Source organism: Nerophis ophidion, linkage group LG01, assembly GCF_033978795.1.
Source record: "Nerophis ophidion isolate RoL-2023_Sa linkage group LG01, RoL_Noph_v1.0, whole genome shotgun sequence".
Lineage (NCBI taxonomy): Eukaryota > Metazoa > Chordata > Actinopteri > Syngnathiformes > Syngnathidae > Nerophis > Nerophis ophidion.
Window position 1 is genome coordinate 53,722,853 of NC_084611.1, and position 16,655 is coordinate 53,739,507.

At 39.5% G+C, this 16,655-nt stretch overlaps 2 protein-coding genes across 2 annotated transcripts in view; one reads left to right on the plus strand and one right to left on the minus strand.

Annotated features, from left to right (window-relative positions):
• hpgd (15-hydroxyprostaglandin dehydrogenase) overlaps window positions 1-4,801 on the plus strand; it is a 28,416-nt gene extending 23,615 nt beyond the window's left edge. The window contains exon 7 of the mRNA XM_061907279.1: window positions 4,180-4,801. Within this exon, the coding sequence (XP_061763263.1) occupies window positions 4,180-4,303 (124 nt within the window). The 3' untranslated portion in view covers window positions 4,304-4,801. The remainder of the gene's footprint in view (window positions 1-4,179) is intronic.
• A 9,787-nt stretch (window positions 4,802-14,588) lies between these two features.
• wdr17 (WD repeat domain 17) overlaps window positions 14,589-16,655 on the minus strand; it is a 105,348-nt gene continuing 103,281 nt past the window's right edge. Inside the window, exon 32 of the mRNA XM_061907280.1 lies at window positions 14,589-15,942. Coding sequence (XP_061763264.1) covers window positions 15,823-15,942 — 120 coding nt within the window. The 3' untranslated portion in view covers window positions 14,589-15,822. The remainder of the gene's footprint in view (window positions 15,943-16,655) is intronic.

Consider the following 16,655-nt stretch of genomic DNA (forward strand, 5'->3'; position numbering starts at 1 on the left):
CTTTGCATCAGTCCATCTTAGATGAGCTTGGGGCCAAGCCGGTGTCATTTCTGGGTGTTGATAAATGGCTTTCGCTTTGCATTGTAGTTCTAACTTGCACTTACAGATGTAGCGATTAACTGTAGTTACTGACAGTGGTTTTCTGAAGTGTTCTTGAGCCTGTGTGGTGATATCCTTTACACACTGGTGTCGCTTTTTGATGCAGTATCGCCTAAGGGATCCAAGGTCTGTAATATCACTTAGGTGCAGTGATTTTCTCCAGATTCTCTGAACCTTTTGATGTTACGGACTGTAGATGGTGAAATCCTTAAATTCCTTGCGATAGCTTGTTGAGAAATGTTGTTCTTAAACTACTCATTTGTTGACAAAGTAGTGACCCTCGCCCCATCCTTTATGAACAACTGAGCTGGAAGCTGCTTTTATACCCAATCCTGGCACTCACCTGTTCCCACTTAACCTGTTCACCTGTGGGATGTTACAAATAAGTGTTTGATGAGCATTCCTCAACTTTGTCCTTTTTGCCACTTGTGCCAGCTTGTTTGAAACATGTAGCAAGCATATAATTCCAAATGAGCTAATATTTGCAAAAAATAAGGTTTACTAGTTGGACCCCTAAGTCCTACTTCTCTAGATTGATGACAACGGTGTTAAATGAGTCACACGATTCTTGAGATAAATATTGGGGCAGGGGTGTGGAACCACTTCGGACTGCTCTGTTTACATTCCGGTTTCAGTCAAGTTGTTTATATTGTCTAAGGAATGTTTTGTCTTTGGGAATTCCATCTTTTTATTCGTATGAAAGTTTAGCAGCCAAAAGGTACTTTGGTTCGAAACCCTCATTCTTGTAGATTTTTGAAATCCTGTCTTTGTTTTGCATTTTAAAACAGGGGTTCGGATGTTGGTTTAACGCAGCATTAAACTGTTCGTTTTCCCCCCGGGGGTCAAACGTAAGGCTGGATCAGGCCATTGTACAGGCTCTACCCGGCCCGCGGGTGGAGTTCGCTAAGCATAAAAATGAGCCGAAATATTTTTTGAATGAAAGAAACCGCTTTTCTTAATTTGTCCACTAGATGTCACAATAGCAATTCTTTGTATTTATGTAGATGCTACATATGTTAAAAAAAAAAAAAAACAATTTTAGTACATCAAACTACATAACATCCTGTAATTTGATTTTTATATTCTCTTGATGGATTAAAAATTAACACCAATGAGTTGACTGAACATTATCACATTTATTCTGCCATGATTGCGGATGCGTTCAAAAGCATTTTTCGTTTTCCAGCAAAAAATTGAAATAAAAACAGTACAGGAAGTTACTATTAAACGGACACACAACCCACCAAATGTATAAATTGTAATGTGGAAAAAGACTGATTAGATTTGGAATAATATACATTTATATAACGTGTGATAAATTGAGCCGCAATTTTTGAATGAAACTTCTGTTCTAAATTTGTCCACTAGATGTCACAATAGCAATTCTTTGTATTCATGTAGATCAGGGGTCTCAAACATGCGGGCCAATTGCGGCCTGTGAGACGTTTTGCGGCCCGCGCTTAGATATGACAATTTAATGCGTGTGTGGCCCGCGAGTTCAATATGAACAGAGCTTGACAGCGTCATACTATGCAACATTCTCGATATTCATGGGAGTCCCCATAGAATCAAGGCCAATCTTTACACAATCAGACTACTCATGGAGTGCTGGAACGGCACTGTTCTTAACACTCACTGAATTATGTACAAATATTGTGCAAGCCAAATTCTGTCACCTTTGGCTGAGTGAAATACTTTTTTGATGTTGCAAGACATATTTGGTCAACAGCTACACAAGTCACACTAAGGGTGGCCGTAAAAAAAAAAACTTTAACACTGTTACAAATATGTGCCAGACCGTTAACCCACATCAAACAAGAATGACAAACACATTTCAGGAGAACATCCGCACTGTAATACAACATAAACTCAACAGAACAAATACCCACAATCCCATGCAGCCATGACTCATCTGGGCTACAATACACACACCCACGCTACGCCCCCACCCTCCCTACTTGCGTCAGTTGAGGTGTTGTATATTGCAGCCCGGGAGAGTTTCAGCTGCAAGGTGTTCTAGGTATTTGTTCTCTTGTGTTTAAGTTGTGTTAGGGTGCGGAAATTCTCCCAAAATGTGTTGGTCATTCTTGTTTGATGTTGGTTAACAGTGTGGTGCAATTTGTTAAAGTTGTTTATACGGCCACCCTCAGTGTGACCTGTATGGCTGAGTAAGTACGTCTTGCAGACACCAACGTTGTTCTGCACAAGTCTCATACAACATGTTACAGAGCCAGCACGTTGGTTGTGAGATGCAAAAGCGTGCATGATGATGAATAGTAGTCTTCTATAAGGTGTACTACCCACTGGAAGTACTTGAAGGAATGCCAAGGGACCAGTGAGATTTGTTAAACATTTTTAAAAGTTAGCAGCAATTCATAAATACATTTAAAAATGTTTATTGAATAAAACCTTAATGAAATATGAATGTAAGTTCATAAACTGTGAAAGAATACAACATTCAGTGTTGACAGACTTTTTATGGACATGTTCTATAAATATTGATTTATTTTAGTGAAGAAATGATTACAATTAAGTTCATGAATCCAGATGGATCTTTATTACAATCCCCAAAGAGGGTACTTTAAGTTGATTACTGTGTAGAAATCTTTATTTATAATTGAATCACTTCTTCACTTTGTTTTTTCAACAAGTTTTTTTTTGTGTTTTATCTTTTCTTTCAAATAGTTCAAGACCACTAAAAATGAGCATTATTTTGCACTGTTATACAATTTAACAAATCAGGAACCGATGACATAGTGCTGTATTTTACTTCTTTATCTCTTTTTTTCCAACCAAAATGCTTTGCTCTGATCAGGGGGTAATTGAATAAAATGTTCACAGGGGGTACATCACTGAAAAAAGGTTGAGAACCACTGTTGTAGAGGACGTTAAAGGCAGTGCGGTCACAGCAGCCCTTAATAATGTCGGCCGGGTGAAAATTGGGACAAATTCGGGAGAATGGTTGCACCGGTAGATTGTCCGGGGGTACACTGGAATTCAGGAGTCTCCCAGAAAAATCGTGAGGGCTGGCAAGTATGTTGCTAGGGCGGGAAAGCCATTCATAGAAGATGAATTCATTAAAAAGTGATTTTTTTTTTTTTTTTTTTTTTTTTTTTAAGTAATCTTTTCTTGCGGCCCAGCCTCATCCAGTGGCCCCCAGGTAAATTGAGTTTGAGACCCCTAATGTAGATGCTACATATGTAAAAAAAAAATAATAATAAACCATGTTTTAGTACATCAATCAAACTACATAAATAACGTCCTGTAATTTGATTTTTATATTTTTTTATCTTGATTGAAAATTAACACCAATGAGTTGACTGAACATTATCACATTTATTCTGCCATGATTGCGGATGCATTCAAAAGCATTTTTCATTTTCCAGCAAATTTTAAATAAACGCACAAGAAATGACTATTTAAGATAGACACCAAATGTCTAAATTGTCATGTGGATTAAGACAACAAATCACAGACAGCAAGGAAACTTTCCAATGTCAGAGTCAGCTGTGATTCTACTTATCGAAAAACTCTGTCCATTTAACATACTCCGTGGCTCTAGCGGTTAGTGTCCAACCTGCGATCGTTAACTTGATTGCAGCTATTGGGGATACAACACATCTCAAACGACGAGAACTTTCCAATGTCCGGGTCAGCTGTGATTCTACTTACCGAAAAACTCTGTTCGTTTGACCTACTCTGTGGCCCTAGTGGTTAGTGTCCGCCCTAGGATTGGTAGGTCAAGAGTTCAAACCCCGGCCGAGTCATACCGAAGACTATGAAAATGTGACCGTTGCCTCCCTGCTTGGCACTCTGCATCAAGGGTTGGAATTAGGGGTTAAATCGCCAAAAATGATTGCCCACTGCTCCCCTCACCTCCGTGGGGGTGTAACAAAGGGTTGGGGCAAATGCACAAGACAAATTTCACCACACCTAGTGTGACAATCATTGGTACTTTAACTTAACTTGAGAGGCTCCACAGGACCAGTACACAATTCCTCCTTATACAAACTCTAAGTTCTTATTTGTCAAATTGTTCTTAACTCCTCCATTCCTTGCTCTCTCGCTTGTACCCCCCAGGCCGTCATTCGTAGCTGAAGGCATGATGAGGCTGATCTCCGACACCAGTCTAAACGGCGCAGTTATGAAGATCACGTGCGCCAAGGGCATCCACTTTCACACCTACGAACCCATGTCTGCTTGAGTACTGGCTAACGGACTCCACCCGAGCAGCCCCGTGACCTGACAGACAAGCAAATTGTCAGCATTTTGGACAATAAGCAGGGGCGGTGTGAAGAGCAGAATCCCCTACAACCCATTAAGTTTAACATTAATTTATGTATTAAGATGCTAAAGGAGTAATTATGTAAATACAACTCTATTACTATGCTGGTGAAAGGATAATGCTAAATATGGACACCAAAAAAAACGCCATTTTCAGTGTTTCCATACATCAGTTGATCACGTTGCTTCTGTAAATCAGTGTTATTCTTAGTCACACTTATTATTTAAGAGCTGACTGGTATTTTTCCAAAAATGGATCGTTTGTGTTTACATAGACCCCGGGGGCCCATGCATCGACATGCTGCATACGACCCCTTTTTTCCACAAAGTTGAGGTGTATTGGGAGGGAACTGTGGGTGTTTTGGAGACACTTGGAAGGGATCCTGGGTGACTGTTTAAATAAAGAATTGTCAAACAAGTACCTCTCAGACTGATTGACGTGCACGTCGGAGAACAGTTCATGTAAACAAATGGATCTAATAGCTTAGACCGCACTGAGGTTCCTCGGAACTTGGGCGTTCCAGAGAGACCCGATCAGGAATGGTGATCATTGTTGGAGATCGTTTGGCGTTAGATTCTTGCCTTGTGTTTAGGGACCGAATGTCCCTTTGGGACAGAGGACCATATTGAATTTCTAGAGTTTTATTCTTTATTATTCCGCAGCTTTGAGCTATAATTTGACCCCCTTAACATGCTTCAAAACTCACCAAACTGGACACACACATCAGGACTGGCGAAAATTGTGATTTAATCAAAAAACCTAACCCCAAAATTAAAAATGGCGCTCTAGCGCTCCCTAGGAAGAAAACACAGACAAAACTGCCTGTAACTTCCAGTAGAAATGTCCGTAGGGACATGACACAAAAACCTCCTATGTAGGTCTCACTTAGACCTAGATTTCATACACTGACATCCTTCAGCAAAAATCAACTGGAAGTTTGCAATTCCCCCTTCAAAACAAACGTTTTGTAAAAACCCTCAACTTTGCCTCTTTGAGCTGTAATTTGACCCTCTTAACATGCTTCAAAGCTCACCAAACTGGACACATCAGGACTGGCAAATTGCGATTTAATCAAAAAACCTAACCCCAAAACTAAAAATTGCGCTCCAGCGCCCCCTAGTAATAAAACCGACAAAACTGCCTGTAGCTTCCAGTAGGAATGTCGTAGAGACATGAAACAAAAACTTCTATGTAGTTCTCACTTAGGCCTGCATTTCATATATTGACAAGCCCCAGCAAAAATCAACAGGAAGTTTGCAATTCTCCCTTCAAAACAAATTTTGTAAAAACCGGTTAACTTTTTTTTTTTTTTTTTTTCAAACTATCTCCTGAGCGTGTTTGTCGTGTCTACTTCAAACTACCACAGGAGAGATTGAACCCTTCTGATTAAAAGTTTGAAATTCTAACTACTGCTATGGTTTTGATTTTATCAGCTTTTCAAAGAATCGCTGCGCTGAAAACCATTTCAAAGATGGCCACCGTGTGCAGACACAGTGAGGAAGATGTTTTTTTTTAAACGTTTATCTCCATACTGTCTACTGCTGGTGCGCACTCACTAACATTCGTGAGGGAGGGGCTGTGATAGTCTATACCAAGATGGCTGCCAGGTGCCCTAGCTAAGCCGGTATGTTTTAGTAGTTTGCCTGCATACTGTTAAAACAACCGCCCAACATTTTACAACTAATTGTAAACTTATAGGTGCCGACCATCAGGGCCGAGTTGCGACGATAGTGTGATATTACGCCGAGTTTGTAAGTCTCTTTGCTAATAGTAGCTACTAGCCGTACTCATGTATGTTCAGAGGGTGGTTAGCATCAGGTTTTAATACAGTTTCTTCATATGTTTCTGCTCCGATTGAATTTCTTTGTATGTCGAGTCTTTATTTTGGGTACTTACGTACATATGGTGCCTGACTGTTGTGGCGTTTTAAGGCCATCTGCACTTTTTATCCGCCGAGTTGGTAGGTCTATCTGTTTGCTAATAGTAGCTACTAGCCATACCCATGTATTTTCAATGGGCGGTTAGCATCGGGGTTTTCTAACATATCTGTCAGACACGTTATGGAAGGTAAAAACTACAATATAATACAAAGTGTGTTGTTCTAACTTATATCTGGGAAGCCCAGACTTCCCTCTCCTCAGCCACTTCCATATATACTCGGTCCCGTCCATCGCTGCTTGCAGCTTTAATTTTTGTTTTTTTTCCCTAAACTATACCGTATTTTCCAGACTATGGTGCACTTAAAATCCTTTTTTTTTTTTTTTCACAAAAAAAAATTTGACTGCGCCTTTATAACCTGGTGCGCATAATGCTAGGAATACGTTTTGGTTGAGCTTACCCACCTCGAAGCTGTTTAATATGGTACATGGTGTTTTTGATTTTTGATGGATTGAAACTTTTTTCGTAAATTGCACAGTACATATTCCGTACAATTGACCACTTTTTTAATTTTCCTGAAGGAACTCTCCTGAAGGAATTAATAAAGAACTTTATATCTATCACTAAATGGTAACACCCGAATAAGTTTTTACAACTTTAAGTCTGCGTCCACATTTTATCAATTCGTTAAAGACAAATGTGACCGGTAGATGGCAGTCAAACATAAGAGATAAGTGTCAACTGCACTATGATTGCAATGTCAAGTATTGTTTAAAACTTATTAGTATATTGCACAGTACATATTCCATACAATTGATCACTAAATGGTAACACCCAAATTAGGTTTCAAACTTGTTTAAGGCGGGCTCCACGTTAATTCATGGTAAAGATAAGTGTGACCAGTATATGGCAGTCAAACATAAGAGATAAGTGTAGATTGCAATATGTCTCAAGTATTGTTTGATTGAAACTTGTATTAGTAAATTGCACTGTTAATTCATAGTAAACATAAGTGTGACCTGTAGATGGCAGTCAAACAGAGGAGATAAGTGTAGATGTGTAGATGGCAATATGTCTCAAGTATTGATTGTTTAAAACATTTATTTGTAGATTGTACAGTACATATTCCGTACAATTGACCACTAAATGGTAACACCCGACTAAGTTTTTAAACTTGTTTAAGTCCGGTCTACGTTTAATCAATTCATGGTAAAGATAAGTGTGACCAGTAGATGGCAGTCAAACATAAGAGATAAGTGTCAACTGCACTATGATTGCAATATGTCTCAAAAATTGTTTAAAACCTGTTAGTATATTGCACAGTACATATTCCGTATAATTGACCACTAAATTGTAACACCCAAATGAGTTTTCAAACTTGTTTAAGTCGGGGTCCACGTTAATTCATGGTAAAGATAAGTGTGACCAGTAGATGGCAGTCAAACATAAGAGATAAGTGTAGATTGCAATATGTCTCAAGTATTGTTTGATTGAAACTTGTATTAGTAGATTGCCCTGTTAATCAATTCGTAGTAAAGATAAGTGTGACCAGTAGATGGCAGTCAAACATAAGTGATAAGTGTCAACTGCAATATGTCTCCAGTATTTGTTTTAAACTTTTATTAGTAGATTGCACAGTACAGTACATATTCCGTACAATTGACCACTAAATGGTAACACCTCTAAGTTTTTCCAACATTAAGTCAGGGTCCACATTTTATCAATTTGTTAAAGATAAGTGTGACCAGTAGATGGCAGTCAAACATAAGAGATAAGTGTCAACTGTACTATGATTGCAATATGTCTCAAGTATTGTTTGTTTAAAACTTATTAGTATATTGCACAGTACAAATTCCGTACAATTGACCACTAAATGGTAACACCCGAATAAGGTTTTCCAACTTGTCGGTGTCCACGTTTTATCAATTCATGGTAAAGATAAGTGTGGCCAGTAGATGGCAGTCAAACATAAGAGTTAAGTGTAGTCTTCACTATGATGGCAATATGTCCCAAGTAAACACCAACATTTTAAATGTTCCATTGAAAGTATGGAACATTACACACAGCGCTCAAAAATCGATCAAAATGTTTATCATGTTGTATGCTTGCATGTTTGAAATAAACTCAAACTCAACTCAACTCAAGTACGACTGTGGTAAGCTGTGAAGCCGCACCACTTAAAGGATTGTCAGCGCATCAAACATAGTATTATTATGGTGTGTGTCTAAGGTAGGACATTATCTGGCGTTTTGTTCTGCAATATTGTGCAAAAGCAACTTTTCTTACCTTCTGGTACTTGCTGATCTGGATGAGTCCTGAAAAATTGCGCGCTTCGGCCTTTGTAGTCCGTCTTGACGCCGTAGTCGATAAGCTTCTTTTGTTATGTGACATTCATTCTCCGCTGTTGCCATTTCTAATATAAAGTAGTGTAAAGTTCGAAATTATATCTGTCATTAAACTCGCCATAAAAGCACTAAAACATACCGGTGTAGTGGGTTTACATTATTCACCCAATGAACTTTAGTTATTAGGAATTCCGCTCCTATAGGGGAATATTTTTTGGGTGATCTAACCACCAATTCCAACCCTTGATGCACACAACTATGGAGGAGCTGGTCTGAGAACTAAAAAGAGAAGCGATGTTCATTTGATGTTAATATTCAGTCTTTTATCATTCATGGATAATATTGTGTGTGAAACCTACTTTCTTTATTTCCATGTACATTTTTGGGTGTCCCATTCAGTACAAAAAAAAAACCTGTAAAATTCCACTCTGTTTTTTGAGGTACTCTAGTCATAACTTTTTTAGAACTCTATCGGACGTTATGACTTTTGGTATCAGTGTTCCTGGAATAAAAGGGAGCCAAAAAACACATACTGTACAGCAGATTTTTACAGTTAAAATTAAAGTATCAATGATAGTCACACACACACTAGGTGTGGTGAAATGTGTCCTCTGCATTTGACCCATCCCATAAGCGGTAGAAAATGGATTGGTGGATGATCTAGTAAAAGGGGAGAAAAATAACCTAAGAGAAAAACATGACAATTGTATGCACGTACAACACTTAAAACCATTAGTACAGCAGTATCCATCCATCCATCTATCTTTTTCCGCTTATCCGAGGTCAGGTCGCGGGGGCAGCAGCCTAAGCAAGGAAACCCAGACTTCCCTCTCCCGGGCCACTTCGTCCAGCTCCTCCCGGGAGATCCTGAGGGGTTCCCAGGCCAGCCAGGAGACATAGTGTTCCTAACATGTCCTGGGTCTTCCCCGTGGCCTCCTACCAGTTGGAAGTCCCCTAAACACCTTCCTAGGGAGGCGTTTGGGTGGCATCCTGACTAGATGCCCGAACCACCTCATCTAGCTCCTCTCCATGTGGAGGAGCAGCGGCTTTACTTTGAGTTCCCCCCGGATGGCAGAGCTTCTCACCCTATCTCTAAGGGAGAGCCCTGCCACCCGGCGGAGGAAACTCATTTGGGTCGCTTTTACCCGTGATCTTGTCCATCCAGTCATAACCCAAAGATAATGACCATAGGTGAAGATGGGAACGTAGATCGACTGGTAAATTGAGAGCTTTGCCTTCCGGCTCAGCTCCTTCTTCACCACAACGAATCGATACAGCGTCCACATTATTGAAGACTCTTCCCTCACTCGTGAACAAGACTCCTAGGTACTTGAACTCCTCCACTTGGGGCAGGGTCTCCTCCCCAACCCGGAGATGGCACTCCACCCTTTTCTGGGCGAGAAACCACGGACTCGGACTTTGAGGTGCTCATTCCCATCCCAGTACATCAGTAAGTGGAATTAAAATGGACGATGTAGAGAAGTCAAAGTATGTACTAACATGATTCAGTTTTATAAACTGAAAAGTGTTTACAAAGTACAAAGAAGAAGAATGTTGACAAAAAAAATTGAACTTATTTAAAATGAGATAATCCTATTCATCGCATTATGTGAATTACCACTTACTTAACTATTTATTTATTTGTAGAATTTTATTTGCGCAGTAAGTTTTACAATGGCAGAATTGCATGGTTGGTAGAGAGGCAGTGCAAGTAACTTGAGGGTTCTGGGTTTGATCCCTGCTTCCGCCGTCCTAGTCACTGCCGTTGCGTCCTTGGGCAAGATACTTTACCCACCTGCTCCCAGTGCCACACCCACACTGGTTTAAATGTAACTTAGTTATTGGGTTTCACTATGTAAAAGTGCTATATAAATATAATTCACTTCACAAAATTAAGAACTGGAAGTGAAAAAGTGTTAGAGATTGCTAGGAAATGGAAAATGATAGAACTACACTATGTTGCCAAAAGTATTTGGCCACCCATCCAAATGATCAGAATCAGGTGTCCTAATCATTAAGCCCGGCCACAGGTTTATAAAATCAAGCACTTGGGCATGGAGACTGTTTCTAGAAACATTTGTGAAACAATGGGCCGCTCTCAGTGATTTCCAGCGTGAAACTATCATAGGATGCCACCTGTGCAACAAATCCAGTCGTGAAATTTCCTCGATCCTAAATATTCAAAAGTCAACTGTGGGCTTTATTACAAGAAAATGGAAGTTTGGGAACAACAGCAACTCAGCCACAAAGTGGTAGGCCACTTACAGAGAGGGGTCAGCAAAGGAATTATGGTGTGGGGTTGTTTCTCAGGAGTTGGGCTTGGAATGCTCCAGGATACCTAAACAGTTTGGACAATTCCATGCTACCAACCTTGTGGGAACAGTTTGTGACTGTGCACCAGTGCCCAAAGCAAAGTCCATAAAGACATGGATGACAGCGTCTGGTGTGGATGAATTCGACTGGCCTGCACAGAGTCCTGACCTGAACCCGACAGAACACCTTTGGGATGAATTAGAACGGAGACTGAGAGCCAGGCCTTCTCGACCAACATCGGTGTGCTTTTGAAAGAATGGTGGGAAATTCCTGTAAACACACTCCGCAACATTGTGGACAGCCTTCCCAGAAGAGTTGAAGCTGTAATAGTTGCAAAAGGTGGACCGAGGTCATATTGAACCCTATGGGTTAGGAATGGGATGGCACTTCAAGTTCATATGTGAGTCAAAGCAACACGGTTGTGCTGTTCAAGAGGTTTATTCCAACAACTTCGGAACGACACGTGACGATCGGACGAACACAAGATGGCAAACAGAGAACTAAATTCACTGACTGACTGCACTTGGACTAAACACAAGAGGAAGGAAGAAAGTGCCACGACCCAGGCAACGGATCATGACAGTAAATTTAGTAAGGGAAGGCGGGTGAACAATGTCCACTTGGTACTGTACTAGAGCCGAGGACCTTATAAACTGTGGATTAGCTTTTTTTTTTTTTAAATCTTTGTTTTGTTCACTTTTATAAGTACCTTTTTAAATAACGTGGACATATTCAGTGTAGTCCACGGTACGTTACTGACACCTAGTAACCAGTCAGTAAGTACACACTACTACATATCACGATCTGTGTATCGCTCTATGAAAAAAGGCCATAAATTCAACTGAATTTCAACAATGGGCAAAATCAAACTACAAACTCCATATCCGCATGAGTTGGGAAATTGTGCTAGATGTAAATATACACGGAATACAATGGTTTGCAAATCCTTTTCAACCCATATTCAATTGAATGCACTACAAGATATTTGATGTTCAAAGTCAAACTTTATTTATTTTTTTGGCAAATAATAATTAACTTAGAATTTCATGGCTGCAACACGTGCCAAAGTAGTTGGGAAAGGGCATGTTCACCACTGTGTTACATCACCTTTTCTTTTAACAACACTCAATAAACGTTTGGGAACTGAGGAAACTAATTATTGAAGCTTCGAAAGACGAATTCTTTCCCATTCTTGTTTTATGTAGAGCTTCAGTTGTTCAACAGTCCGGGGTCTCTGCTGTCGTATTTTCCTCTTCATAATGCGCCACACATTTTCGATGGGAGACAGGTCTGGACTGCAGGTGGGCCAGGAAAGTACCCTCACCCTTATTTTTTGCGAATCCACGCTGTTGTAACACGTGCTGAATGAGGCTTGGCATTGTCTTGTTGAAATAAGCAGGGGCGTCCAAGAAAAAGACGGTGCTTAGATGGCAGCATATGTTGTTCCAAAACCTGTATGTACCTTTCAGCATTAATGGTGCCTTTACAGATGTGTAAGTTACCCATGCTTTGGGCACTAATGCACCCCCATACCATCACAGATGCTGGTTTTTGAACTTTGCGCCGATAACAATCCGGATGGTTCTTTTCCTTTATTTTCCGTAGGACACAACGTCCACAGTTTACAAAAACCACTGTCCGACCACAGAACACTTTGCATCAGTCTATTTTAGATGAGCGCGGGCGCAGCGGAGCCTTGCGGCATTTCTGGGTGTTGTTGATCAATGGTTTCGCATTACATAGTAGAGTTTTAACTTGTACTTAAAGATGTAGGGGCGAACTGTAGTTACTGACAGTGGTTTTCTGAAGAATTCCTGAGCCCATTTGGTGATATCCTTTACACACTGATGTCGCTTTTTGATGGCAGTACCGCCTGAGGAATCGAAGGCCCGTAATATCATCGCTTACGTGAAGGGATTTCTCCAGATTCTCTGAACCTTTTGATGATATTACGGACCGTGGATGGTGAAATCCCTCAAGTCCTTGCAATAGCTCGTTGAGAAATGTTGTTTTTAAACTGTTGGGACAATATTCTCACGCTTTTTTTCACAAAGTGGTGAACCTCGCCCCGTCCTTGTTTGTGATAAACATTTCATGGAAGCTTCTTTTATACCCAATCATGGCACCCACCTGTTCCCAATTAGCCTGTTCACCTGTGGGATGTTCCCAAAATAAGTGTTTGATGAGTATTCTTCAACTTTCTCAGTCTTTTTTGCCACTTGTGCCGGCTTTTTTGAAACACGTTGTAGGCATCAAATTCAAAATGAGCAAATATTTGCCACAAGATACTTAACGTTCGGACGTTAAGTATCTTGTCTTTGCAGTCTATTCAATTGAATACAAGTTGAAAAAAAAATGCAAATCATTGTATTTTGTTTTTATTTACCATTTACACAATGTGCCAACGTTATGGTTTTTCGGGTTTGTACAACATTAATCCTCTTCTTTTTTTTGGAGTGGCCTTTTTTTCAAGGGGGGCAAAATATCAACAGGTGCCAAAGAAGACATTTTTACTTACTGGCCTGCAAAATTGATCCTGTTTTGCTTTGTCTTTATTGTAGTATGGAAGCTGTCAAACTTAGTATTACTTCATGTCTTGCTATTGTAAATTAATGCTAATGTTATTTCTTGATATGACAGTAAATTATTTTGTTATTCACAATAAATACTCCTATGATGAAGGCAACACATGGTGTAAGTGTTGATATTAGCTATTAACAATCAAAATGACATTGTTTCGCAGGCTGACGCAAGCCTTTGTTGAAAGAAATGTTGAAATGGAATATTTATTCTACCAGTTTTTGTAAGATTAGTAAAACGGAGGCTTTTTCAGAGGGTGAGATAACGCCTCAAAATGTCTGGCTTAGGATGGCCAAAGTTATAGATGTGTGTGTCAAAGTTAGTCTTTACAACCCGGGTAACGTTTGCTGTGGTCTGGAACAACATGGCACACAAACAACTATGACAAATGCAGCCAATATAATAGATAATGTGTCATGAGACTTGCAAATATAAATTAAATACACGGAAGACATAAGTAAAGGAAAATAATTGAGCTCAAATATACCTACAAACGAGTCATAATGATGCAATATGCACAAATAGCATGTTAGCATCGATTAGCTTGCAGTCATGGATTGACCAAATATGCCTGATTAGCACTCCACACAAGTCAATAACATCAATAAAGCTCACCTTTGTGTGTTTACGTACAGCATAAAACGTTTGGTGGACAAAATGAGACTAAAAAAGAGTGACATTTTTGTAGCAACATCGGAGAAAGTTGTACATGTAAACTATGGTGCGTGAAATTTGTAGGACAAAACAAATACTTTTGTCAGTGAAGCATGTTTAATATAAACAGTGGGATTTCTAACAATTAGAAAGGTTTGTGCCATGAAACATTAAAACTAAAATTACATTTTTTAACACCATCTATTCCATTTTCATAAATTTTTTAAAAAGCCCCAATAGCAGCCACCAGGGCTGTCACTAAAGAGAGCCGCGGGTTGCCGACCCCGACTTAAATGAATGCATTTTATTAGTTTTTTTTCCAGTAACTGCACGTACACAACATAACTGTGAAGATTGCCACGTTATTGTGTTGTTGTGTCTTTTGTGATTGTTGATAATAACTTTGTCCTTGATTTCATAGGAAACACAACATAAGCCATTGAATGATAGTTTTATTTCAGCTTTTTAAGCGATTGTTTACTATGACGTAAGAAACTATGACTCACATTCTGTCAGAGTATTTTAATACAATAGAGTGATTCTGATACTGGCAAAGTAAAAAAAAAAAAAAAAAAAGGAACTTTCAAAAAAATGTTATATATACTAACAAATACTTTAAAGGATTTCACATTTGTTGGCTCAGTAGTGTTTTCCCAGTAGTAACACTTTTATTTTGCTCATCGTTGTGTTTCACAACAATGCCCTGTGTATATGCAGTGTGTACGTGCAGTGTGTGTGTGTGTGTGTTCTGGCAATACTGACTTAATGGAGACATCGCTCTGTTTACACACCTTTAGGGGACTTCTGACGGTATAGGGACCAAAAAAACAGGTGCCCCAAAAGGAAACATTTTTAAATGATTCTGAGGATCATGTCATATTTAATTAGATTTTTTTTTCTTAAATGGTCCTCAGTAGTCCCGTACAAACGTGTGTGAATTATGCAAAATTATTTCAATTTGGTCCACGTGAAACATATTAACTTTTTCCCCAGGGTCCCCAGTAAGTATGATAAGCACATTACTTCATCAATCCAGAGATTTAAATACGTGTATGAGCTAACTGGGCAGTGGCTATTTTAACCTTATTTTTTATGCCTCCACAACCTGTAGAAAGGGTGGACCCCACAAGTCATGATCAAAAACTTGGTCCCCATTCCGAATAATAACCAGAATATGTGTGTATGTGTGTATATGTGTTCTGGCAATGCTCACATAATGGGGACATCACTCTGTTTACACAGTCACCTTTAGGGGACCTCTGATGGTATGGGGACAAAAAACAGGTCCCCTAAAGAGAAACCTTTTTAAATTAAAAAATACAATTTAAATTATTTAAATGAAAACTTGGTCTCCATGAATCATATTAACTCTTTTTTTTCCCCAGGGTCCCCAGTAAGAATGATCAGGACATTACTTCAACAATCCAGAGATTTAAAGACGTGTATGAGCTAACTGGGCAGTGGCCATTTTATCAAATTTTTTTTATTCTTCCACTACCTGAAGAGAGGGTGGTCCCCACTCCAAATGATAACCAGTATGTGTGTGTGTGTGCGTGCGTGCGTGTGTGTGTGTGTGTGTGTGTGTGCGTGTGTGTGTGTGTGTGTGTGTGTGCGTGTGTGTGCGTGTGTGTGTGTGTGTGTGTGCGTGCGTGCGTGCATGTGTGTGTGTTAGAAAGGGTTGATGCGCACTCCTGTTCCCAGTGGGGAGAAAGGGTTGACTTTAGCCCACATTAAAGCATCATTCAGGGAAATTGCAGATTTGCCATCTTCAAGTAAAAATACAGGACCCTGGATGGGAAAAAGGACAAAAAAGCATCAGATAAAAACCCTCATTAGTAAGAAAGCCATGACATGAGGTACATCTGCACAATAAATAATAATAGGAACCTGCATCGAACAACTCTTCCGAAACGAACATAATACGGTATTTTCCGGACTATAGGGCGCACTGCCGGTGAATGGCAATTGTGACATTCAGACTTTACTTCAATCAATAACGGAGTAACATCTATTCTGGAAACAACAATAAATGCCTGAAATGTGTCCCGTGAAAAACTGTCCGACCGGTAAAGCTCGAATAACTAAAGTTCCTTGGGTAGATAAATTAAACTCACTACACCGGTATGTTTTAGCGCTTTCATGGCGAGTTTACTGACAGATATAAGTAAGAACTTTAAACTACTTCATATTAGAAATGGCAACAGCGGAGGATGAATGTCCCATAGCAACAAGATAGAGAAAAATAAGAAGTCCATGCCGAGACCAAAGGCGGACGAGCGCAATTTTTCAGGATTTATGCAGATCCTGAATACAGATAGCAGGTACCAGAAGGTAAGAAAAGTTTATTTTGCATTATACTGCGAAACAAAACGGCAAATAATATGTCTTACCTTATACACACACCATAATAATACTCCTATGTCCATCTTTGGTGTGGCTTCATTGCTTACCAAAGTCGTACTAATTAATTTTGACAGATTTTTGAACGCCGTGTGTAATGT